Genomic DNA, 26,088 nt, shown 5'->3' with positions numbered 1-26,088 from the left:
AAATACCCACTATCCCTGTTCCTGATCTGCTTCAGATCACACAATCCCAGAATGGCCTGGTTTAGAAGGGGCGTTAGAGATCATCTACTCTAACCTCCCCACCATGGGCAGGGACATCTCTCAACTAGACCCATCTGCTCAGGGCCTCTTCCAACCTGGCCTTGAACACCCCCAAGGAGGAGGCATTATTTGTGCTTTCAGAAATTCACTGAGAACCAAGATGGGACCTGGCTTCCCCATCCCAGTTACAAAACACAGGCAAATGTCTTGCCTTGCCTGATTGTCCCAGTTCTTGGAGTAATGGTCCTGTGTCTTGACCTCCTTCCCCTTAGATTTTCTCTTGTTTACACCATGCTTCTACCATCTTTGCATATGCTGCAGGGGTTAGGTGGGCTCTTGTTTCAGGTTCAGATGCCAAATGTTAACCTTCTCCTTACTATCTTCTGTCTTCTGCAGATACCTGATCAATGTTACCTTTGAAGGAAGGAATTTGTCGTTCAGTGAAGACGGATACCAGATGCATCCCAAGCTGGTGGTCATCCTTCTGACCAAGGAGAGGAAGTGGGAGAGGGTAGGACATGTTTGGTAATTCTCAAACTGCATCAGGGAGGAGGATGGAGGAAGATTTCAGGCAGATAATCCCATCTGCCTTTCTGTACTTCTTATCAAGGGCTGGCAATCTCCTTGCAGCCTGGACCACTGGTATCTCCACTACCCAGGCTGCTGTCTTCTCCATGCAGGATGCCATTACATTCTTCCATTAGCATGCATAAAAAATTCATCAGCTTCCCTTCTGTAACCTCAGAACATAAATTTTCCTGCCTTTCAGAGAAGAGACCTCCTCTGTGCCGTGGGTTTCAATGGCAGAGAGAGAAAATATTCCTCTGCATGGCTTGGAGGCAGCGAGGTTCTGTGTGCTAAATGACTGTGATTGAGCTACAGCCACACTTAGTAATATGTGCCAGTGTTAACTGTGCTTGATATATCTGGCCAGTGTCATTTGCAATGGGATGCTGCATTCAGTAGGATGTGTATGTGAGGCCATGCCAAGTTGTTCCAAGCTCCAAATGTATATAGTTCTGAATAATTTGCACATAACCTAAAGCACCACTTTAGAACTGCTGTGGAGTTCTGTCTTCCTGCAAAGCTTTGGCTCATTTCACCTCCCACCTAAATGCCAGTGGTCCCGGCTCAGAACAAGCACTCCCAAAGGGGTTGAATTGAAGCTGAAGGGGTAGTTTTGGGGGGCTAAGAAAGATATAAAAAAGTGATAAGGGTGAGAAGTCAGGGTGAAAGCAGGGAGAACACTCGGTGGATATGAAGCGGAGCTTGGTCTGGATATGATCATATGTATGGCTTAGCAAAATCTTCTTTTGCCCCAGTGTGCACAAAAAAGCCTTCTCTCCTCAGCTACTTGGCCTCAGCATGTGGCCTGCATGACCAAAGCCATGGGCTTGGTTTCCATGAAGACCCATAAGGCAGACTGGTATTGACACTGTGCAGACCACATAAGAACGTGTGGTCTGGGAGAATCAGCAGAGGATTCAGTGGGACAGGGGTGTGAAGAAACATATGGCATAGCATGAGCATGTATAGACTAGACTAGACTAGAATTAACCAGGTTGGAAAAGACCTTTGAGATCATGGAGTCCAACCTATCATCCAACACCATCTAATCAACTAAACCATGGCACCAAGCATCCCATCCAGTCTCTTCCTAAACACCTCAGTCATGGTGACTTCACCACCTCCCTGGGCAGCACATTCCAATGGCCAATTACTCTTTTTATGAAGAACTTCTCCCTAACATGCAGCCTAAATCTCCCCTGGCACAGCTTGAGACTGTGTCCTCTTGTTCTGGTGCTGGTTGCTTGGGAGAAGAGACCAACTCCCACCTGGCTACAACCTCCCTGTTTGGAAGCAGCCTGATTGGATATTGCCCAGAGGGTGGGCAAGCAAGACTCACATCAGGCTCTGCCCATCACACAACTTCACTAATGCCCACCAGGCAAAGTCCAGGAGGATTTGTTGCTTGCTGGCATCAGATTTGTTCTCACAGAGGAAATCTCAATTGTTAGGAAAATGAGTCAGTAGCAGCATGAATCCTGTTAGGGATTATTAGCAGGGCTGGCTGTGGGGAATCTGGTGCTGGAATGCTTTACAGGCTCTGGGGAGGCACAGCTAAATGCAGTCCTGTTTTTATCCTGCTTGTCATATGCACTACCCTGGTGCACCCTCAGTGAGGGCTTCCATGGGTGGTTAAGTGTTGTTGCTCAGTCTCTGAGAGCATATCTGTGGTCTCTCAGATGAACCAGAGAATTAGTGGAAGGGATGCTGGTGTGCTGGAATGCTGGGGTTAGACCTGGGACCTGCCTGAGTCTTGCTGTCTGTGAGAACTACATTCATTAAACCAGTATGATTTCTTCATTGTGTAGGAGCTGGTGCTGGATGGAAATGAGACTGTGATGAACTGTGGTATGAAAGCCCATAGTGCTTCCTGAACACAAATGTTTTACCTTGTCGTGGGTGTCTTGCTCAGTGGGAAGATCAGATTATAATAATCTTCTGAGCTGTTTCAATTTTACACTGCAGACTTCTCTTGGAAAATGTAGAAGTCATCTCCAACATGCTCTGATCACACTTGCAACCTCGTAGCCTTTTGCTTGAGTTTTCTCCATTCAGTGTAAATGCAAACAGTAAAATACAAGGGTGAAACAGAGGTCTTTGTGGCAAAGATTGTCATTTTAGTCAGACTCATAGAATGCACTGGGTTGGAAGGGACCCTTGAAGGTCATCTTGTCCACCCCCCCCTGCAGTGAGCATCTCCAATTAGATCAGGCTCATCAGAGTCCCATGAAGTTTGACATTCAATGTCTGCAGGGATCAGGCCTCCACCACCTCCTTGGGCAATCTGTTTCAGTGTCTCACAACCCTCACAGTAAAGAACTTCTTCCTAATGTCCAACCTAAATCTACCTTGCTCTAGTTTAAAACCATTGCCCCTCATCCTATTTCTACATGCCCTTCTAAACGGTTCTTTCCCAGCTTGCATTTGGGTCCCCTTCAGATGTTGAAATGCTGCTATGAGATTCCCCTGGAGTCTTCTCCAGGCTGAACAGCCCTGATTCTCTAGGAGCTTGTCTTCACAGGAGAGGTGCTCCAGCCCTCTGATCATCTTTGTAGTCATCCATGTCCTTCTTGTGTTGAGGGCCTCCAATCTGGACACAGTACTCCAGGTGAGGTCTCACCAGAGCTGAGTGGCAGAATCACTTCTGCTGACCTGCTTCTTGTGATGCAGCTCAGGGTACAGTTGGCTCATGTCCAGCTTGTCATTCACCAATACCCCAAATCCTTTCCTGCAGAGCTGCCCTCAATCTCATCAAGCCTGTGTTGGTACTGAGAATTGTCCCTACCCAGATGTGGGACCTTGCACTTCAGCTTACTGAACCACATTTTTCATTCTGTGTTCACAGAGAATCAGGCAAAGGAGAGTTCTGACCCTGAACAGCAGCTTCCTGTCAATGCCACAATACAAGCCATAAATTATCCATATGTTGTATCACACAGTTCCAATATCCTTGTAAGTGCATTGCTTTTCAGTGTAAAATAATCCAAACTCTCACTAGTTTTTTTGCTATATGAGCAAGGTGCTTTGTCCTGGCAACGTCTAGGCAAAGTACAGAAGATGTTCTGCTAAGTGCAGGAGAGTTTCTGAGTCAAACATTGAGGCAGTAGCTGAGGAGAGATGAAAGGTTACATGGAAAACACTGATTTAATCTACTTGTGTGTGTTCACTATAGCTCAGTCTTTAATTACATCACTGCCCACTTTCATCCATAATCAGCCAATGTGCCTGGAAGGCACATCAAGAGGTCATTTATCTCCTCCATGTGCTCGAGGGAGGGATCAGCTAGACTGAAATTACTCCTGACAGATGTTTGTCTCACCTGTTCTGAGAGTCCTTGGATGCTAGAAACTCTATGAAATCCTGAGGCAATCTCTTCCATGGCTTCTTTCTCCTTACCCTAGAAAGTTTTTCTAATGTCTAACCTAGATTTCCCTGCCTGCAGTTTAAGCCCATTACTACTTGTCATCTCCCTAGTGGACCTAGAGAACTGTTTATTCTCTTCCTCTTTTTATCTTCCCTATGTACATTTGAAGGCTTCTATCATGTTGTCTCCCAGTTGCCTCTGCTGTAGATTAAACAAGAATTTCTTCAATCTCTCCTGGTAATGTTGTCTAATCTTCTGATTGTTAGTCTCCTCTGGATTTGGTGACAGTTTGCTGCTCCCTACAGCTTGGTGCAGTTGATTCTTGAAAGGTGGCAAACAGATTGTGAGGACTACATCTCACGTGGTGTGTGTGTATATAAAGAAATGCTTTAAACAGATGGAAAGAAGTTCTTCCCCATGAGGGTGGCTAGGCACTGGAACAGGTTGCCCAAGGAGGTGCTGGAGGCCTCATCCCTGGATGTTTTTAAGGCCAGGCTGGATGTGGCTCTGGGCAACCTGATCTAGCGTGAGGTGTCCCTGCCCATGGCAGGGAGGTTGAAACTTAGATGATCCTTGAGGTCCCTACCAGCCCTGAGAGTTCTATGATTCTGTGTTTTTTTCTGAGCAGCAAAAATGCAGATAGTGAATTGCTTCAGGATTTCAGGTCTGTGAATTATATTTTTTTTTGAGATACTGAGTTTTCATTGCAGTTTGGGAAGCAGTATCTTCAAAACTTCACTATTTATTTCAGAACAGGAATTCATTTTCAGAAGGAGCTACAGCTGTCCTCAGATTCTGATGATGATAAATCTCCTGTGTCCTCCAGACAGACTGAAGCCTTGTAGGGCTGACAATCATGAAAGAACACATAGAGCAACCATTTTCTGGAAAGGACCAGTGAGCTGAGCTCTTCTGCCCTTGAAGCCATGAGTAATGATTCCTCTTGTGATGAGCAAATGTGTTGCATTTCATTCACTTCTCTGTCCTCTGCTCCGAAGGGACAAAAGGCTGCATGTCTTCCCTCACCACCTTTTAATTAGCTAGTTAGTAGAGCTCTTTTCTTCACTGATCAGACAGCCTCAGTGTGTTTTGGGTGCCTAGAGGAAGCTCCTGTTCTGTGTAGATGGAGGTGGCGAAGGAGGTGCATCCTTATGCCCCATGAGGGACCATTCCTCAATGCAGCTGTGAGCTGGGTTCAGAGGTATCACAAGGTGAGCCAGAGGATTGGTACTACTCCAGATCTAATGTCTGTGGGTTGTGATGTTTTGTGTGGGAAGACTTTTCACGGAGGCTTTTTCTTTACTGATTGCCTCTCTCCTTTGCTCTTCTATTATTCTGCATATAATGAGGACTTATTTCTAGGTTTATGATCCCTTTGTGAGAGCTGGCAAGTGCTGCTCTGCAGCTCTTGTTCACATCTACTTTTCCTGTTGAGACAGGGCCCAATAATCCTGTCCCATTAGCTCCCAGATCCTCGTGTATGGTGCCTCACTTCCCCCAAGCAAACCTGGAGATGGTGGTGCTATCTCTGAGGCCATCTTTGGGGTTCTTTAATTTCTTCAATTTCTAGTGAGTTTTGCATCACTTCTCTCACTAGGTTGTTCTCAGCCTCTCCCTTTTGATGATGCTTCTCTGCATCTTCCTATAGGTGTGTCAGTGGGGGAGCTTCAGAGTACTTTTCCATGTGGCTCATAAGAGTGACCTCTTGTGCCACCCCACACAGCCCTTTGATTGCAGGCTCCTTAGGGCATCTCTTATCACACATGGTCCAGTAATTCCTGCCTCTGGCTGGGCAAGCAAAGTCTGTCCCAGGAGATGGGTTTGGCCAGGATGCCACTACATGCCATCTTAGAGGGGGACAGATGGGAAACATGCTGAAAAACTTACTCTTTCTGCTGGATGTGCTAATCCTCTGCTCCCATTAACCCTCACCCCCCTCAGCAGATAAAATGTTTGCCTGCTGCTGCTTGTGTAATTATCAGTGTTTGCCTTCTGAACTCTTGAAAATCAATTAGCAGCATCTGTTCTGCTTTCTCTAGCCATTGGTGTGGCCATGATTACAAATTCTTGGACAGGCTGCTCTTAGCCTGTTCCCCTACGTTATTGCACACATTAGTGCTCCCTGGGAATGGGGCCCTTTGCTGTAACGTGATGTCAGCTGCCTCAGGGACTGTAGACTTCCAGTACACCCTAAAGCTGAAACAGGGTGAAAAATGCTCCCACTACCTTTTGCCACATGGGCTTTCCAAAGAGGAGTTTAACCTTGATTATGTTCCTCCTAAGGCGAGTTAGTCAACTTGTGTGTGACACTGTCCCCTGCTTGGGACAGAGCAGTGTCACACCCACCCATGCTTGAAAAACATTCCCTTGGTATGTGGGAAGAAGATACAGAGAGGAATGAAGGATTTAGAAAAGAAAAAAGGGAAGAAAAAAAAGAAAGAAAAAAGGTTTGCTCTATCTAAAAAAAAGAGGAAGGGGAAGAAGAGAAGTCTTTGGATATCTATGTCATTGCTGAAAAAAAGAGTGTTGTGGTTAGCTGCTTTTTGTGTCCACAGTGAGCAGGAGGGAGAAGGAATTCTGCAAAATTTTCAAGCAGAAAGGTTTTGGTTAGATATGTGGGAAGCTATCTAATTGATAGCATGGTGAGACATGGTGAGGCTCATTTGCTGGTGAGGCTCATTTGCTGGAGGACACATAGAAAAATATCCAACAGTGCAAGATCTAAATCTATCTTGTCCTGTCTCAGAGCTGGTGGATGCAGTAAGGGATTTCTTGTGGTTCTCTGCCAGCCTACATTTCAGCGATTAGATGAACAAGATGAACCTGAAGAGTGTCTCACAAGAGACCACTTATTTGATAGAAAAGAAAAACTGGGTTATGGACAAGCTGATCAGCAAAATCTTCAAGCTTGGCCCCAGTGAGGACATGATTTCTTCAAGCTTCCACCACGTCCCTTTTTTTGTGGACAGGCAGTTGCTGCATGAAGTCAGTTGTGAATGGCTGCAAACAAAAGCCCTTATTGAAGACACTTGTCACCTCCTGCAGTCTGCAGCTTTGGAAGGCTGATGAACACCACAGAGAGGCTGTAGCTTTTGATAATGCAGCCTTCAGGCCTGGCCTTTCTGTGCATTAGAAGGAACATTCACTGTGATTTCTTTGAGTGCCTCAGTGTCCCAGTAGCAGAAATAGCAGGGCAGAAGAGGACTGAAAAATCTGATCAGTATTCTTGGCTTTTAGTGAGGGTTGGCATGGTACTGGTGACTCCATGAAGAACCAAGATGAATCACGTACCTGTTAGGTTTCTCAGTAGAAGGAAGGACTTAGACCTCTTTCTTTCTTTAAATCTTTGAAGAAAGCTTTTTAAAAATGAGAGAGGAACAAGAATGTGGAGTTGTGAGGTGAAACCTGTAGCTCTACAAATCCATGCATCTTCTCTGAAGGCCCTCCCCTGCTTTTAGGAAGATGACTAGATTGTCTGAGACAGCTTCCTCCCTGTATTGTCTGTTGCCCACTTAAGCAAGCTTTTCTGATGACTTACACATGCATGCACAGGTATGTTTGCCCCCCAGGCTTGAAAGTTACTGTCTTTGGTCAGGTTCTTCTCTGTACGTGGAGTTTTGCCACCTTGACAGAACGTCCAGGGACTTCACGGAGGGAATGTTTTTTATCCCCTCCCCCCCGACTCCTTTTATGGTGAGACAAGATTGGATTGTTTTTGCCAATAAGTCTTGTTTTGCTAATTTCCCTGTGTACATGGGGATTTATGACTCATTGTCCCTGAGGAGAAATGGCATAGGACTTTTTTTTTTTTAACTTACTCATAGTTAGTGACTGATTCTGTTCCCATAGAACCAGTTTTGAGAAGGATATGGCTTCACTTTGAGCAGATGAACTATTCTGAATTTAAGCACATATGGCTGAAATTAGAATGGGAGTCTGTAAATATATTTCCTCCTTTATTCCTAACGTGTTCTTTCTGGACATTTCTCTAAGAGATCCTAATTTCCTAAATCCCTTGCTTCTTGTTAGACAGCAGACTTGCATCAAAGAATACATATTTTATGGATTTCTCACTCACAAGTGAGTGTCCCATAGATACCTGATCTAGGTCACATCTGATGGCTCTGCTGATGACCCTGATTCCATCAGACAACCAGATGGCTTTATTCGTGCACCTATGCTGCAGCCACTGTCAGAATTCAGCCTGGCTTTTCCCAGTTGCCTGAGATGTAACTCGATGTATATGTGGCTAATTATGACCACGTTAATCTAACCCTGATTCTTAAGGAGGAGGGCAAGTGCGAGAGCCAAACAAAGCTTTCCTTATCAGGCAATAAATGAAACAATCTTTCTGAAAAAGCCTCCTGTGTAAATCTTGTGGACATGCTGATCAACTGATATCTTTGCTGGCTGATCAGATCAGACCATTAGATTAGATTACTGCATCCTGCAATAATGAGGTACTCCATCTCTTTGACCAAAGAGGACACTAGCTGGGTGTCTCCTCCTGAACACAGTATATTGAGTGAGTGTAAGTTGTTTTCTCTCTTTGCCTCTTACTGAAACAGTTCCTGACTTTGTTTGCTTGAATTTTGGAGTGTATTTATATGATTCATGAGCCTGCAGAAAAATATTCTGGCTCTTCTCCACCAGGCCCTACTCCTTGGCTACTGGAGGGAATTCATACATTGAAACAATGACAGCTTCTTGGAGAGACTTTGTCCTCTAATGTGAATCAGATATCAGAAAATCTGGAGATCTTTATTAAGTCCAGGTTGTAGTTAGAATACCTCCTACCATTTCTGTGATGGTGTAGCTGATGAGGGTGATAGTAGCCACCTGACCTTTACTGGGATTGCCAAAATGACTCCTTGGACAGGGCAACCCTGAGGACTGTGCCCAGTGTACTAAAGCAGCATCGATTGTGTTCTGGGTGAGGCTTTCTTCCAGCTCATACCACACAGTGAGGGAGGCCACTGTTCCCCCTTGCTGCATGTGTATGCATGTCACCTCTTGCATATCATCATTGCTATCCCCAACACCCAGTTATGGACCAGTTATGCTCTGCAGGGAGTTGTGTGAACACTAACCAGAAAGGTGGCTCCTACCCCAAAACTGGTTACACTTTAATTAGAAGACAAAAGACAGCAGATGGGTACAGATGGACCAACGGGGGAGTACAAGGGAACAATCAGACAACATTAGTCAGCATGGTAGGCAGCAGGCTTTACATACCAACTGCCTAACTCTTGTGAAGGCTTTGATAGGCAGCAGAGAATTATAACTGGTTTTGTGCAAGCTTATGAGGGCCTCATTGAAAGTGTGAAGGGCAGATGGAAAAAAAATCAGTGGAGATACTTTTGTATGCTTGTAGAGCTGCAGCTGAGAAGGTGCAACCACTCAAAAAACACCTGGTGCTGATGGAAAATTGCCAGTCTCAATGGGTAATCCTAACTTTACAGAGAACCAAAAGAGCCTGTGGTAAAGCTACATCTTGTGATGCAGCACCACCCTTCAGTGCAGGACTGGTGTCCTGGTGCCACAGCCACATTGCTCCTAGTTGAAAACCCTCCTGCTTGCTGCCAGCTTGGAGGTTGCTGCCACATGTTGGGTGTTGCTGTGTATTTGTGTCACTTTCAGCATGAGCATTTAATTGACTGTGCAATTTTCTTATCCCAACATGTGGACAATAAACATCCTTTCAAGCATAGGTACAGTAAATAAATAGTCCTAGTATTGAAAATCCATTCTGACATCCTTGATCTGTCTACAACATCCTCAAAAATGCTGCAAGGGTGATTTGATTTGCTTAGAAATGAACAAAAGAAACATAGATGTTGTTCTGTTATTTTGGTGAATGAAAGCAAATTCATATTGTGTCCAGTTCTGGGCTCCTGAGTTCAAGAGGGACAGGGAGTCCAATGGAGGGCTTCAAGCATGATTAAAGGACTGGAACATCTGTCTGATGATGAAAGGCTGAGACCTGGGACTGTTCAGTGTTCTGAAGAGAAGGCTGAGAGGGGATCTTATCAAGCTTTACAAGCATTTGAGGGGTGAGTAGCAAGGAGATGGGGCCAGTATCTTTTTAGTGGTGCCTTGTGATAGGACAAGGAGCAGTGGACACAGACTGGAACACAGAAGTTCTACCTCACATGAGGGAAAAAATCTTTGCTGTAAGGGTGCTGGAGCACTGAAACAAGCTGCCCAGAGGGATTGTGGAGTCTCCTTCTCTGGAGACTTTCAAAACCCATCTGGATGCCTTCCTGTGTGACCTGCCCTACATGATCCTGCTTTGGCAGGGGGTTTGGACTCAATGATCTCCAGGGAGTCCCTTCCAATTCCTATCATTCTATGATTTCTTTTTGTGCTCACACAGGATGATTTTCTGACCTGGCCAAAAAACAACAACAACAAAAAAGGGGAATTAATTTAATTAAAGTAAACCCATTTTGTAACATAGACCCATTTTGATAGCAAAGTGTGATGTGAAAATGACATTTTCTAGAGCTTTAATTTTATGCATTGCCATTTTTAAGCAAAAGAAAAGTCCAAGTCATATGTGCTGCCTTTCTAAGAATCTCCTCCTTTCCCTTCTCTTCAGGCCAAAACTCTTCTCTAATTGCAAACTGAGAACAAGAATTACTTCCCCCCCCCCCCCCCAAAAAAAATCTATTTATGTGTGAACTATCAGCCCAACAGTAACTGCTCCAGCTGTACTCCACTCAGGAGTGACATGGACAGGTTGTGTGTCCTACAATACTGGGTGGATACACAGTGCAGCAAATTGCTTTCCTCTGCCTTGTCCCCAGCCACATGCTTCAAGGAGTCTGTAGCAGTCAGAAACCACACAGATTTCCCAGTGCCATTGGAAGAGGCCATATTCATAGATTCATAGAATGGTTTGGGTTGGAAGGGACCTTGAAGATCATTTAGTTCCAACCCCCCTGCCGTGGCCAGAGAAACCCTCCAGTGGACCAGCACGCTCAAGACAATCTGATGGCTTGAGATGAGATGAGTCTGCAAGACTTTTAGCAGTACATTGAGAAACTGGGACCCCAAAGCCAGTCCTCTACATTAAGCAGAAGGGATTTGTTCCCCTCCCGTAGTGGAGCAGATACTGTCCCAAAGCAGTAGGGTCCAGAAGTGACCTGGTCCCACCACATATTTATATGTGAAGGCTCTTCATATACAAAGTCTCCCTGCTCTATCACTTCTGTCTTCCCCAGAAGTGGCTGTAGATTATGCAACAAAAAGACATCTGAGGAAATGTTGAGAATATCAGGAAAGGGAATTTTGGTGGCTTTAAGATTTTAAATTTGTGAAGAGATGAGGGGACAGAGGAAGCAGCCAACCAATCTGAGTCTGGAGAATGTGCTAATATAGCTTCTGCTGAAGGACGCTTAGAGTGAGTGAATGAAGATCGAGGAGAGGCTGAGGAGAGGCTGAGGGAGCTGGGATTATTTAGCCTGGAGAAGAGGAGACTCAGGGGAGACCTCATTGCTGTCTACTACTACCTGAAGGGGGATTGTAGCCAGGTGGGAGTTGGTCTCTTCTCCCAGGCAACCACCACCAGAACAAGAGGACACAGTCTCAAGATGTACCAGTGGAGGTTTAGGCTCGAGGTGAGGAGAAAATTCTTCACCGAGAGAGTCATTCGCCATTGGAATGTGCTGCCCAAGGAGGTGGAGTCACTGTCCCTGGAGGTGTTCAAGAGGGGATTGGACGTGGCACTTGGTGCCATGGTCTAGTCATGAGGTCTGTGGTGACAGGTTGGACTTGATGATCTTCGAGGTCTCTTCCAACCTTGGTGATACTGTGATACTGTAATGTGCCCCTGGTGCCTGAGGGTATGTTCTAATTTGTTCGGTTGCATTTACTTTAGACTCTGTCTGACTGAATCATAGAACCAGAATGGCTTGAGTTGGAAGGGACCTTGAAGACAATCTGGTTCCAACCCCCCTGCCATGGGCAGGGACACCTTCCACTAGACCAGGCTGCTCAAAACATTATCCATCCTGGTCTTAAACATTTCCAAGGATGAGATACCTACAACTTCCCTAGGCAGCTCACTGCCCTCACAGTAAAGAACTTCTTCCAAATACCTAATCTAAATCTACCCTTCTCCATGCTGCTGATGTCTTTGCTTGTCAATCCTTTGCCTTTTTTATTTTTACATTTCCTGAATGCTGTCAACTGAAGGCTCTATTTTCCTTCCATGTGGCTTGAGGGAAGGGAGGTGCTGCTGTGCCCTTATCTGCATATTCATAGGATTCTACATTTTTCTTTCTTTTGCCTTTGCTTTTCTTTATCTTCCTCCTCCATTTCCTCATTTTTATTTTTATGTTTTTGCTATGGCTTTGACAGTTTGCTTTCCCTACAATAGAAATCTGGCCACATTTGCTTCTGAATGCATTGGAAATTATTTTTCCTTGATATGAAATTACTCAGATTTCTTTTCTGTAATAGCTTGTTTGATGTTTCTTTCTCGTGGTTTCTCTCCTCTGGTGTTGCTTCTGACTAGCATTGCTGTGCTCAGTTTCCACACGCTCCTTGCTTTGGGTTTGAATCCTGATTGTGATCAACTTGGCTCAATGCTGACCTGCATCTTCATTTTTCCCTAGACCAAGACAGACTTTCCCCCCATGGCTTTCTCTGTGCTGTTATGTATTAACTTCTTTGTTGCTTTTCAAAGGTATCTCGCTGTTAAAACTGTGGTTATCACTGGAGCTAGTGTGCTTGAATTCTTCATGCTGCTCATGAGCTCTGGCATGCATTTAGTGTCATTGATTTGAGTGCACAATATGTTTGGTATCATTTGTTTCCCCTCTGCCTGAACTGTGTTTTCCCTGAGTCTGTAATTTTTCTGGACTGCCTTTGGTAACATTAGATTCCAGCACTCCTTCATTGCCTCATTGTTGTGTCAGAGTTTCTGTCACTATTCTTTGGCCTTTCTTCCTCGTGAAAGGCTCTGGCATTTACTGACTTGGGTTTGTTTCTAAAATGTGCTGGGGGTTGTGTTGTCTTCTGCTGAGTCAGCAGTTTGCCAGGCTTATTTAATTTCCTTCTGCCAGGCTAGATGCATTCTGCAACATCTCCCACCATGCCAAGCCTGGGAAGATTGTTTGACAGCCTTTTTCTTGTTCCTGTTTAAGCTTTCGACTTGGCCTGCATCTTGTGTGACAGATTCTGGTGCTTGTTTCCCTTAGGTTTGTTGCCCTGGTTCCTGTACATGATAATGACTTACATTTCTATTGTTCCTTCCTTCGAGAAGGATCCTAAGCACTTTGCAAAATTAATATACAGGCAACATTTCACTATGAGGAATGTTCAGCAGCTCGTGTGGTGGAGTGCGGTTAGGCTGATGCAAAAAGGCACTGCACAACCCTGTAGGGTGAGAAAGAAGAGTCTCAATGGGAAGGAGGTGAGGAATTTTTTCATGGGACTCTGACCAATTTTGATCCCAAAACCTGGTTTGGGGGAAAATGACACGGATCATTAAAGAGCCATGGTTTAGTCATGAGGTCTGTGGTGACAGGTTGGACTTGATGATCTTGGAGGTCTCTTCCAACCTTGGTGATTCTGTGATTAAAGACTGAGAGTGATAAGGCCTGTGTCCTTCCCTTTCCAGAGGCTAATGCCCAAGCCTCAGTAATATGGTGGGAGGAAGAAACAGGTCTGTGACTAGTTCATAGAACATAATTCAGGATCAATGAAAATACTCATTAATTTTGATCAGATATGGAGGATTTATTTGGGAAAGTTTTATAGCTCTAAACTGACATTGTAGTGTTTTCATGTCGACTCACAAAAGCCCCTAGATACCATTCCCTGAGGTGATGTAGGGGAGGAAAAGGCATCATCTTCCCCCAGATCCCATAACCTTTTTGGGCAGAGGGTGTGGACAGATTCCTAGATAATAGAAAACCTGCATTCAGGTCCTCTCTGCCTCACTCAGAATGGAGATTTGAACAGTGGTCTCTGTCACCTCACAGGAAAGACATCTAGCCCTTGGGACTGGGATTTATTTATTTTTTTATTATTAGCATTTTTAATTGGAATTCCTTTAGCAGCAAGTATTCAAAGTGTCATTGCAGTGGTTCCTTTGGATCCGAATTTCCATTGCTTTTATTAATCATGTCTGATAAAGCTCATTCATTTTTTGTGTGTGTTGAAAGGACAGGTTTGGTTAGTGGAAAATTCAAAAAAGCAAAACCAACCTGGGTTTAGATTGAAGCAATACATTTTTATATTCTTTATCCCCTATCCTGTTCAGACCTGGCTGGGAAAAATTTGTTTACATAGCTTGATCAGAACACAGTTTTGGTTAGTGTTGGAGTGCAATATTTTAAAGGCATAGCCTAAAACTACCACATAGAATCAATAAGGTTGGAAAAGACCTCAAAGATCATCAAGACCAACCTGTCACCCAAGACCTCATGACTACTAGACCATGGTATCAAGTGCCACATCCAATTCCCTCTTGAACACCTGCAGGGATGGTGACTCCACCACCTCCCTGGACAGCACATTCCAGTGGCTAACAACTCTCTCTGTGAAGAACTTCCTCCTCACCTCCAGTCTAAACTTCCCCTGGTGCATCTTGAGACTGTGTCCTCTTGTTCTGGTGCTGGTTGCCTGGGAGAAGAGGCCAACCCCCTCCTGGCTACAACCTCCCTTCAGGTAGTTGTAGACAGCAATAAGGTCTGCCCTGAGCCTCCTCTTCTCCAGGCTCCCAGCTCCCTCAGCCTCTCCTCATAGGGCTTGTGCTCGAGGCCTCTCCCCAGCCTCGTTGCCCTTCTCTGGACACATTCAAGAGTCTCAATGTCCTTCCTAAATAGAGGAGCCCAGAACTGGATGCAGGAGTCAAGGTGCTGAGTACAGGGGCACAATAACTTCCCTGCTCCTGCTGGCCACACATGGAGCATGAAGGGTTGGCCTTCACAAGAACTGAGGAAACTCTGCAGTAGCACAGCTTGCCATCCACCACACAGCAGGACTTTGGGGGGAAAATTTAAAGAAAAAATAAGGGGGGGAAAAAAAAAAAAAGAGGAAAAATGGAAGAAAACTGAGGGGGAAATGTCAATCCTAAAGGTTCTGCAGATCTTCTGTTTTCCTGCTAGATCTACCTTGGGTTTTTTTGTAATCCTGTAGGTTTTGAGAATTAGTGTTTGCTGGTAGATCAACTTATAGTGGGTGCAGCACTGGACAGCAAAGGTGTACTGCAAGGTTTGAACTCTAAGCCACAGGGCAGTCTCACAATCCAAGCCAGGAGATCTGGAAGTAATAGAAAGAGTCCCTTCTGCAGTCTGCTGCCTGAGATCAGCTCCTGCATGTCAAGTTTAACTGCTTGCTCCAAGCGTCCTCTGAGTGATTTCAGAATTCAGGCTTGCTCAGGTCACTTCTTTCAGGCCAGTGCTTTACTTTTGTTCTTTTTTAGAAGTGGGAGTTATTTGCTTTCCTTCTTAGATGTGTACTCATTTTCACCAAGGCCAGAGCTCTTTGTATTGCTGCATTTAATGATGTTTGCTTTGTAAAGACTGGTGAGATTATGGCAGCATCTCATTTCTGTAGCTTTCCTGCCTTTGATAGAAGCTATCTGTGGGCAGCTGCTTTCCTTGAACTTCTCTTGTGTATAGATCAGCCTGCATTTGTAGTTTCCACCAGCTTCATGTCTTGTCCTTTTTCTTGCAGATGGGAGCTATTTGAGGTTTTGGCTTTTGGGATGCCTGAGAAACAAGCCCATAGAGAAGCGTGTCTGTGTGTGTGTGTGTATTTGAACAGTTGCTCTCATCCGTGCTCTGTCTCCTGTTTGGTCCCAGAGTAAGTCCTGTGTGTCTATATATTTTCCTGTTCATTGCTCAGACACCTTGCTCCAGTCTGGGACTAATGCAGACACTGTCTTGCAAGTAAAGATTAAAAGAGTGCAGTCTAGTGAAATCTGCACTAAGGACTTTCTCCATTAACAAGTCCCCTGTCTCAAATAAACACTCTGAAGTATTCCCAGGGTTTACTGTGCAATGTTACTTGAACTTTAGTTAAAACCTGCTTTCTCTGGTAGCCTGTGTCTTACTGGACCCTTGCCTGGTTGCTGAGGATAGAGTTTTTCCAAGTTTATATTTTTTGCCAGATAGGGAGTATGATAATTTTCTGCTGGTATCTGAAAGGGATAATCAATATGGAAAAGAAGGACTTCATTAGGATAATCTGAGTGAGTGTAATTAAAAAGTAATGGGGAGGCATATGGTGGAGCAAAAGTGTATTTGAATTGAGTGTCAGGGATCTGTGGGTTCTTTTAGAAGATGCAAAACAGTTGTCTGATGAACATGATGGCAGTCCAGTTGCTGCAGTTGTTGACTATAGGATGGGACAGACCAGATGTGAGGGAGCTGGAGAGGAACTGACCAGAAAGACGTCTACCATATTTTTGTTTTCATTGTTCCATATCTCTCTGTGTGTTGCTCTGGAGGGTGGGCAGCACAGCACTCCTGGGGGAAACCCAACATCTCTTAGATGTCCTCTCCCCTCAGCTGCCCTGTCTGCCCTCCTGCAGGCAGGAGGGGGGGAAGAAATTTCCCTTTCTTTCTGCTTGAGAAGAGGGGCCAAGTTTGTGCTGTGACAGAAGGAGATGCTTGAGAAGTTTCCTGAGCCCTGAGGAGGCCAGCAGGCCTCTGCTCTGTCCACCCTGCTTTTGCATGGGTGGAATTTTCCAGAAGCATCCCCCTGCACCAGCAACCCTCGCTTTGCAAGCGCCAAATAATGCAGCTCATGAAAATGCATTCTTAGCACACAGCTGACATGGTCAACATCTGGTTTCCAAAGAGAGTGCTGTGAGAAATTTGAAATTGCTGCACTGTGGAAAAAATTACTTGGAGTAATTATAGATACCTAACAATACTATTTAATTTCTTCTGCCATGTCTTTCCTACGTAGTGTAGCTTGTAATGCTTCAGAGAGCTGAATAATTCTGACAGAGGGCAGTGAGAGGGGTAGGTGAGGGAGAAAAAACAGTCCTCTGTGATTTCAGTTAGGATCTCAAATGAAGGAACTGTGAGTGGAGGATTAGATGTTTTTGATTCCTGCCCCACAAAGGGGAACCTTTACCTTTTTTTGTGCATTGGCTACGGGAGGAGGAGGATGGAAAAAATGATGAGGGAAGCTGGGGAAGACAGGACCTTTGAGCACAGACAGGACAGGGGGATGTTAGCACAAAGCCTCACTGGCAGCTGGGGTGCTGCTTGGCCCTACTTCTGCTGAGGCTTAGAGCTTGGGTCCACAAAGAAAAGGAAGGCAAAACTTAAAAGGTTGGACCTATGACCAGTGGTGAAACTGACTGCTCCAGGAGGCAATTCAGAGTGGGTAAAAGTCAGACCCCTGCTCCAAAGCACCTTTGCTTCCCCTTATACATAAGGAGCCTGCAAAGATCAACTTCAGCAGGCTCAAGTGAGGACAAGCCTGGATCCCAGCAAGGTCTCCTCACTGATTCAGAAGTGCTGTTGCTCTGTTGGCACTGCAGTTCAGAGGTCCTGAACAGGCTGTGTATGTCCATAGCCAAGACTCCTGGCAGCACAAAGCCAGCTGCTGTAATGACCTGTCCTTCAAGAGGTGAGCAGGGGGACCTTAAGAAGAGACTCAAGGATCAAATAGGAGGACCCATGTGGAGGCCAGGACATGGTCTAGGACAAGCCTTCAGAGACTACATGTGAAGAGGAACAGTGAGACCCGTGGAGGGCAGAACTGGGGAGCAGTGGGCAAAATCAGAATTTGAAGATACCAGTTGTTGGTTCTAGGGTCAGTGTGAAGGCACCCAGCAGATGGAGCCTTGAGGACATTGAACTTTTCTGTAGAGCCCAACTACAGGAGAAGTATGCTATGGAGGGCTGCTGTTTGTTTTGACCTGCAAGGCAGCCAGGATTGCTGCAGATAGACAAGGATGTAAGGCGAAGATGAAGCCCACAGCTCAAGGCCCCGAGATGTTGTGCATTACCTTTCTGCTGTTGTGCTGGGTGCTGTGTCTCACATCAGTTGCCAGCTCAGAGGCAATTATAGCTGTGCAGAGGTGAAGTGGAGGCAGTGGAGGTTTTCTAAGGAGATGATGGAAGGTCACCAAGAGACTTCATGCTGAAGACTTGTCAACTGGCATAGCTTTAGCTGGTAAATTGTCCCCTGAAGGCCAGCTCTTAGTAGCATTTCATTTAGAGAAATGCACCAAAAGGAGTATAACAAAGATAGTTGTATTATGAAAGTGTGACTATTATCCTGGAAGAAGCACTGGTTAAGAGTCATTTGTCTATCATGGTCATTGGGGCTTCTCTCAGTGATATGTCATGTGAAGAGCTGTTGATGCTGATGTGTTACAATACTTGAGTGTAGGTCTTGGGAAAGAGGCCTACAGATCCAAACATATCTGAGTGATTCAGCCCAAAAGCAACTTGTATTGAATTAACTTGCAGAAAATCCTCTGAAAGGGTATATAGTATTTCAGTTGAAATACCTTTTTCATAGGAGGTGCTTGTTTCCCTTGAGACACTCCAACTTTTTGTGAGAAGGCTAAGAAGTTTGAAAAGAGACTTTCCAAGGTGCTTTTGTTGTTCCAAACATGTCCAAATTGATTTTGAATGGGTTTGGGTGGGTTTTTTTTCTTTTGTTCTCAGATTTATGAATAGTATTTTGAAATGTTCAGCAATGTCAGGGACCTCCTCTCATTTTTATTCCAATAGATGTCTCAGGAAGCCAGAAATACAAACCAGATGATTCTGGGATTTAAAAAATAAAAAGAAGAATGTACTCCTAGCCAGTAGACCTCCTTCAGAGGAAATTGCCATCTCTCCCTACTCCAGAAGGCTCTGCAACGATACATGCAAAGCTGTGCAGATGCTGAGGAAATAACTGAACCTTGATCTCTGTGGAAACAGCTAGGGATGGATAGCAGTTCAAGGCCAAGATCCTGGACAAACCTGAGACTGTGATTTCTTTCCCTGCTGAGGGCTTATAGAATCAATAAGGTTGGAAAAGACCTCAAAGATCATCAAGTCCAACCTGTAACCCAAGACTTCATGACTACTAAAGCATGGCACCAAGTGCCATGTCCAATCTTCTCTTGAACACCTCCAGGGATGGTGACTCCACCACCTCCCTGGGCAGCACATTCCAGTGGCTAACAACTCTCTCTGAGAAGACCTTTCTCCTCACCTCGATGAGGGGTATGGTGAGCATGTGCACAGCTGTGTGGCAGGAGCAACACAGAAATAATTGGAATGAGGTATAAGTAACGATAAGTACTTAGACCACACAACAACTTTGCAAGATAGTTCCTAGAAATTAAAGCAAGAGAAGAGCTATTCTGGTCTCAAAAGGCTTCTCTCACTGGCCACTTAGACACCATCCTCTTCTTCTTGCTGCCTTGCACTCTTTCCCTCTCCCAGTTCCTTACTCCAGAGGCTGTTCTGTTGATGCAAACCAAACTATTCTGAGCTATACTGCTGTAAAATTGGTGCTGGTTCCTGACCTAGCCCCTCTTTTTGGGGCCTGAGCATCATCTTTGTCCTCTGTTGGACTGGATCAGCAGTCCTTGTCTAGTTCTTCATGTGAAGTGCATGTGCCCAGGAAGTCATTTTATGCTCTCCCGGCATTGTTCCTTCAGACAGTGCTGGACAGGAATAGTGGCAGAAAGCTCAGCAAAGCCAGAACATAAAGATAGCCAAGCAAAGGGAGAAGGGACTGGAAGAGGAATAGTTAAAATTACTAACTTTCATGAGAATTGTGCTGGAAGCAGATTGACTGCATCCTTGATTACAAACTCATATTTTGGGGAAGAGACTAAACCAAGGTTGTTTCTGCTGTTACTGGTTGTCCATTTCTGCAGCACTTTGCAGAGCAGTGAACCGAATACTGCCACGTGGCCAGTCAGCTACCTACCTGCAGCATAATACTGACAGTGCTGGAAACTGGAACTGGCTTCAAGGATTCTCTGCTATCACTCTGACCTCTGTAGAGAGAGGAGAGAGGTTACCAGCTTCCTTTGAACAGCTAGAGAAGATATGTAAACAGCTATCTTTCAAAGTAGATGAGTCCTCTCTTTATCTATCTGCCTGCCACAGGGCTTCCTTGCAGGTGAAGGTGGTTGCTAACTTTCCTGTGCAGAAGCAGGTCTGAAGATCTCTGATTGTCTTCAACTACTTCAGCCCAGGTCTGGGAACAGGGAAATGGTGAAGGTTGGGATAACCAGGATTCAGCTGCTGAGTCAGAACCACATCTCCTCTTAACAACCCTGTTCAGCTCCCTTTGGTTACAGGGTAGTTTGATGTAAGTGCTCAGCTACACAAGGACTCTTGGTCTAGGGGATGAGGTCTTGTGTGAGTGTGAGGGGCATCTTTTTGGTAGTTTTGGAGGCTGAGGCTTAGCTGGAAGAGACCTCAAGGGCTCAAAGTAGTACTAGACTGTATTCCAAATTGCCTGTGAAAAGAGCCTGAATGTATGACCTCCAGCTACTGTGTTTTATAGGACATACAGACAAGAAATAGCTGTTTAAAAACATAGATAATTATTGTTTATTATTAATTATTATTATTACCACTACCATTTTACTTGTTACATTTTTTGCTCTCCTTGCTGCACTCATTATCTTTCTTGCTACTGAGTGCCACAGAACACTGTACAGGAGTCTGTGCTGAAGTCATAGTAAGGTTAAACCATTTCATTGAACAATGCTCATGCACTGACCCTATAGTACATCTCTTTTTCAGTAGTATGCCTACCTTCTTTTGTGTTTCTGATGCAGCTGAAGGTACTGAATTTGTTCCCTAGAGCCTTCTGTGGCTCTGTATCCTGAGTATTTTGTAGCTTTAAGCATCAACCAGCATCAAAATGTGTAGGTTTGTACTCATGGGGGGATCTTGGTACAGGGTGCTAGGTACTGATGCTCTCTTCCATGCCCTTGGTAAAATGCAGATGAAGGGAACTGATCTTCAAGACAAGTTGGACTCCCTGCTCATTTGCTGAGGCTATTTCTGAGGAGAATGGTAGTATGAGGGAGGTGTTGGGTGTATTTCTTCTTTATGGGCTGTGGAGGTCTCTAATGTCATTTTCTGACCTTGTGTTAATTGGAAGTGTTTCCGTGGATGTTTTTCAATTTTATTGCTATTGCACTTGGAGAGATTGAAATAATACACAATAAGGAATGGGAAATGAATAAAACCAATGATCTTATGAGATCTGGCAAATCTTGTATCTATGGTTCCTGAAGCCTACTTCTTGGCTGATAAACTACTTCTCCTTCTTTCTCTGGCTTCTCTTCTGGAGAAAGTGTTCTCCCAGGATCTCTCTCTTACAGTGAGCACCAGAAATGCTAAGGAATGAAGGGCAGGGAACATGGGAGGCACACTTCAACCAGAGGGGATGCAGGGAGGTAGGGAACAGTGCAATGTGGAGTGTACGAAGTGGCAGACTGGAGCTGAGGGATTTGTTGATTCCTTTATTAATCAAGTCAGAAGAGAGGGGATCAGTCAGAAAAAGTGGCCTTCACCAGCAATAGAACAATGCCTGAAACAAAATGACTGATGGGCTGTGGAAAGCTTCTTCCAGGAGGAGTCCCAGGAAATGAGGCTTGATGAATAAGGGAGGACCAGCACAGTAGCCTGGGAAGCTCCTCAAGCCCTTGTGCTGCAGCAGTGTATGAGGTCAAGTTCCCTCTTTCTACTGATGCAGCTGCAGCAAGAGGCTGGCTTCGGGATGGATTGATCTACACAGATTCCTTTTACCAACATGGGTGCTTCATGTTGCAGAGATAACACTTTCCTTCCTGTTTATATGATGGTCATCTGGAGATACTTGCAGTTGAGTAGTAATGGCTATGGAAGAAGAGCTCAGACCAGAGCTCACAACAATGTCCCCTGCTTCTTGAATTTTGCCACCTCCAGAGGGAATCCCTAAACTGTTTTGAGGTACTTCACTAAAGTAATCTTTGATGATTGCTTTTCTAAATCCACCTTAAGGAGGCAAAGTTTTATTTACTTAGACCCCTTTGTAAACTGTACTGTCAAAAGACCAAGAATTGAAGTCAATTGCTGGGATAGATCAAGTCAAGATTTATTATTCAAGAATGAAGATTTCCTCCATACTCCCATTTCCAGCAGATTTATTTCCTGGAGAAAAGGAAAGCCTTGACATTTGGTATTCTCTGTCCTGAAGCCATGCTGAGTACCAATGATCTTCTGACCTGTGGCTTTGGGCAAGTGTCCTTTGCTTATTATGAGTTTTGTGGCAGTGTTTGTTAAAGCAACATTGTAAGGTGCAGCTGCCTCTGCAAAAGTGATGCTCAGTTGCTCTAGGTCCTTCTGGTAGTACCTCTGCAGTCTGAGTGGCATGGACCAATTCACTCCTCCTTTATCTTTAATTTGTACACAAACACCCCATGAGGAGCTGAGGGAGGAAAGGTGGAGCTGTCCTTGTGAGTTTCTCTTCCCTTCCCCTTTACACCAGGTCCTGAAGCCAGCTTTCATGGCTGCTGAGAAGAGGCAGCGGGGAGAAATGGCAGCTGGAATTAGGATGTGGCAAGAGAAAGGGGTGGTAGACAGAAGTGCTTTTGAAAGAACCTGTTAAATACTGAAGATCTCCTTCAGTCCAATGCTTCTGCCACTTAACTTCATGGTAAACACAGAACAAGGGGCTTTCACTGGTGACCAGAAATAGTGTATTTTTTCCCTGCAGCTGCTAAGAAACCTTTACTACAGGCTTTTCTATCCATATTGGGAGCACAGCATCTCCACACCAGACTGTGGGTTCATTGTGGTTTAATATTGGCAGTAAATGATGTGGGAGATTTCACTGTGGTTCAAGACATAATGTCCCATTTTCTCAGTAACAAGGTAGGACTGGTTTTGCTTATGTTTTCTGGAGAGAGAAGTGAATTTGATCTCCAGGCTATCATTCCACTCTCCTCCTCAGATGCTAAGATTTAAAAATGCTGGTGGAGATATTTGTGTCCAGTGATTTGGACTCAGAGGACAAGGCCTTGTCCCTCAGATATTTTAAGTGTGTGGTCCCTTGGGGCCCAGGAAAAGAAAGAAAACTTGGTGCTGGAAACAAGAACTGCTGTGGCAGAATTTTGTGTTGAAATCTCTGTTCTTTCAGAGCTTCCCTTAGGCCAGGACAGTCAACAGAGGCAGATTTACTTCTAGAATGGCTTAAACATAATTAAAGCAGCTAGCCTCCCCAGCAGTTTTATCTCTTTAGGGAAAATAGCCCAAGGTTTTAGTGTTGGGGTAATGTTGTGTTGGTGGGGTTTTTGTGGTGGTGGTGGTGTGTTGCTTTTTCCTTTTTTTCAATCTTCTTCACCATCTTGTCTTGGCTGCTGTCTGGGACTACTGTTCAGTGGCCAAAGATCTCAGGCAGCCAAAATGCCAGGTGTGAATGTCTGATGCAGCAATCTTGTGTCCTGCTTGACATTTCACCCAAGCTAGCCTCTGGCTTTTGTCTGCTGCTGCACCCAATGCAGAGATGCATACTGCTGCAACTCCCAAGCTTCTTTGTCTTTGCTGTTTTCTAATCACTGCCATTGTAGCTTTGAGAATGGCTCTTGATCCTGGGAGTTCTCAGTCCTTTCCTCACTGGCATCAAGCCATGATCCTCACTGTTGTGCTATGACAAGTTCCATAATATGATGATCCAGCATAAGGAAAAGTATTTCCTAGGTCTCAAAAGTGTGTAGAATAGAATAGAATAGAATAGAATTAACCAGGTTGGAAAAGACCTCTGAGATCATTGAGTCCAACCTATCATCCAACACTATCTAATCAACTAAATCATGGCACCAAGCACCCCATCCAGTCTCTTCCTAAACACCTCCAGTGATGGTGACTCCACCACCTCCCTGGGCAGCACATTCCAATGGCCAGTCTCTCTTTCTGTGAAGAACTTCTTCCTTACATCCAGCCTAAACCTCCCCTGGTGCAGCTTGAGACTGTGTCCTCTTGTTCTGGTGCTGGTTGCCTGGGAGAAGAGATCAACTCCCTCCTGGCTACAACCACCCTTCAGGTAGTTGTAGAGAGCAATAAGGCCTCCCCTGAGCCTCCTCTTCTCCAGGCTAAACAATCCCAGCTCCTTCAGCCTCTCCTCATAGGGCTTTCTTGTTATTTTTCTTGTTATTTTAGTCATTTTGAATACATATCAGCTGTGGATCTAGACATGATTTTCTGGAGGGTTGTACTTCATCTTTAAAACAATAATGAAGACTAAGTTCTACCTATCTTTAAAACAATAATGAAGGTTACACTCTACCTATGGCAAACATGCATGGCAAATTGCAGCAAATGCATGGGCTTGTTCTCTTCAGGTGCCAATATTCGGTGATAGATCCAGGTGAAGATGTGTGTTGATAGGTGGGATTTTGAATGCTGGCAGCAGTGAAAGCTTTTTCTCTGAAGGGGAGCTGAGATGAAGAGCCTAGGATGTTCCATACTCCACTGAACTGGGTAACCATGGCAGCTCTTAATCAAGCTGAAAGTCCATTAAAGTCCAGGCAATAAAGTGGTCAGGATGTGATTATAGTCTTGCTGGGCCAATATTGTGTTCTTGCCTTTACCTGACACCAGTCAAAGGTCTTCACTGCAGTCTAGGAGCTGGCCTCAGAGAGTGTGGGCTGAGCCCTGAGGAGAAAAAAGGGGATGCTGTTTTCATCCAAGAAAGTAGTAAGGAAGAGGGAGAAACTACAGGAATGATAGTACAAGGCGGCAAGGAGACCTTTCCTGTACAGTGCACGATTCCCTTTGGCAAGAAGAAGGCTCTACAAGATTCTTCTCTCTCTCTATTTTTTTTAAATCTCTCTATTTACTTCCTTCTCTCTATTTCCCCCCGCCTCGTTCTCTTCCCTTCTCACTGGCTGGGTTTCTAAGAGCAGCCCAGCTGGGAGTGAGGTAGAGCTGTAGACTGGCCTCTTGCGCACTCCCCTAAATGCCTTTTCAGGCAAGCTCAATAATTGATGATCACCTGGGTCCTTGTCTGCACTGAAGAGTGCACATAGTATTTAGTACATGAAAAAGCTATTTTGCCCATCAGAGCTCATCCCTGGAACAGCAACATTTCCCCAGGATACCAGTTAATTGTTCTCTCAGTAGTTATAGACGAACTTCCTTTCTCAGATGGTCTCAGCTGCTTAACTTCTTACAGCCTAAAGCTTGTGCCTGCTCCCACTACACGGCTGTTGACTTCCACATGGCACACCAGAGCACAGTTCAGACTCCTTCTTCCTACAGTGGGTTGCTTCTTGACCACGGTTGTCCAGCCTCTCCTTTGCTACAAGAGAAACAAGTGCAGCAGGCCTCAGGTCATCTCCTGGGTTTCCATGGTCTGGATCATCTTCCTGAAATATTGCATAACTTGTTGCCTGCTTGTGACTAACTGCTCTTTATTGAGGTGGAAGATGTGCTGACGTAGCTGCAGGTGCAGGAGCGAGCAGGATTCAGGGTTGCAACCCTGGAGGAGGAAGAGTGGGTGAGAACTGTCATGTCAGGGAAGGTGCACGCCATCAGTTTAACATCAATCCCTGCTAAGTGCACAGATGGGGTAGGGTGAGCAGGACTGAGTATCTGGGAATGCTGCTGAGCAGGACAGAGGCATATTGATAAAGTGAGGTGTAGAGCAGGAGGAAGGACTTAAAATAGTTGAGGTGCCCTGGATGGGCTCTGTGGTGCACTGGTGGAACCGCTTATTGTTGTCAAGGGCTGAAATGGCAGCTGTGCCGCGGGCCAGGGTTGTAGGCCAGCAGTTCTGGTGCATTGTAATACCAGTCTCTGTTCTGCTGTCAGCATGACAAGGGAGACTTGAACAAGGGCAAGGGTATGTGTTTCCCACTACAAGGTAACAAACTCCTTACTGCTGTTGCAGCAACACTTTACATAGCCATCCTGCCCCTTTTCCCAAAGAAAACGTACAGCAATGGTGTTCTGTGAGCTTGCTGCATTGGATCTGTACCTGTAAAGCTGTCCCAGGTAGCATCTGCCACATACTGGAGAAACATGAATGCCTGTGTTTAAGCAGGGGAGTGGGACAGAGAGGAAATCAGCTTGAAATCAGCTTGGGAATTGTAGATCTATGAAATCACT

The 26,088-nt window shown here is 45.0% G+C and overlaps 1 protein-coding gene across 1 annotated transcript in view; it reads left to right on the top strand.

Moving 5' to 3' along the window:
* Positions 1-26,088, top strand: part of GRIN2B (glutamate ionotropic receptor NMDA type subunit 2B) — a 214,178-nt gene that overhangs the window by 131,841 nt on the left and 56,249 nt on the right. The window contains exon 4 of the mRNA XM_009902433.2: positions 457-571. Within this exon, the coding sequence (XP_009900735.2) occupies positions 457-571 (115 nt within the window). The remainder of the gene's footprint in view (positions 1-456; positions 572-26,088) is intronic.

The sequence above is a fragment of the Dryobates pubescens genome, chromosome 15, assembly GCF_014839835.1.
Source record: "Dryobates pubescens isolate bDryPub1 chromosome 15, bDryPub1.pri, whole genome shotgun sequence".
Classification (NCBI taxonomy): domain Eukaryota; kingdom Metazoa; phylum Chordata; class Aves; order Piciformes; family Picidae; genus Dryobates; species Dryobates pubescens.
Note: the sequence above shows the minus strand (reverse complement) of the source record. Positions and strands in the feature narration are given on the sequence as shown.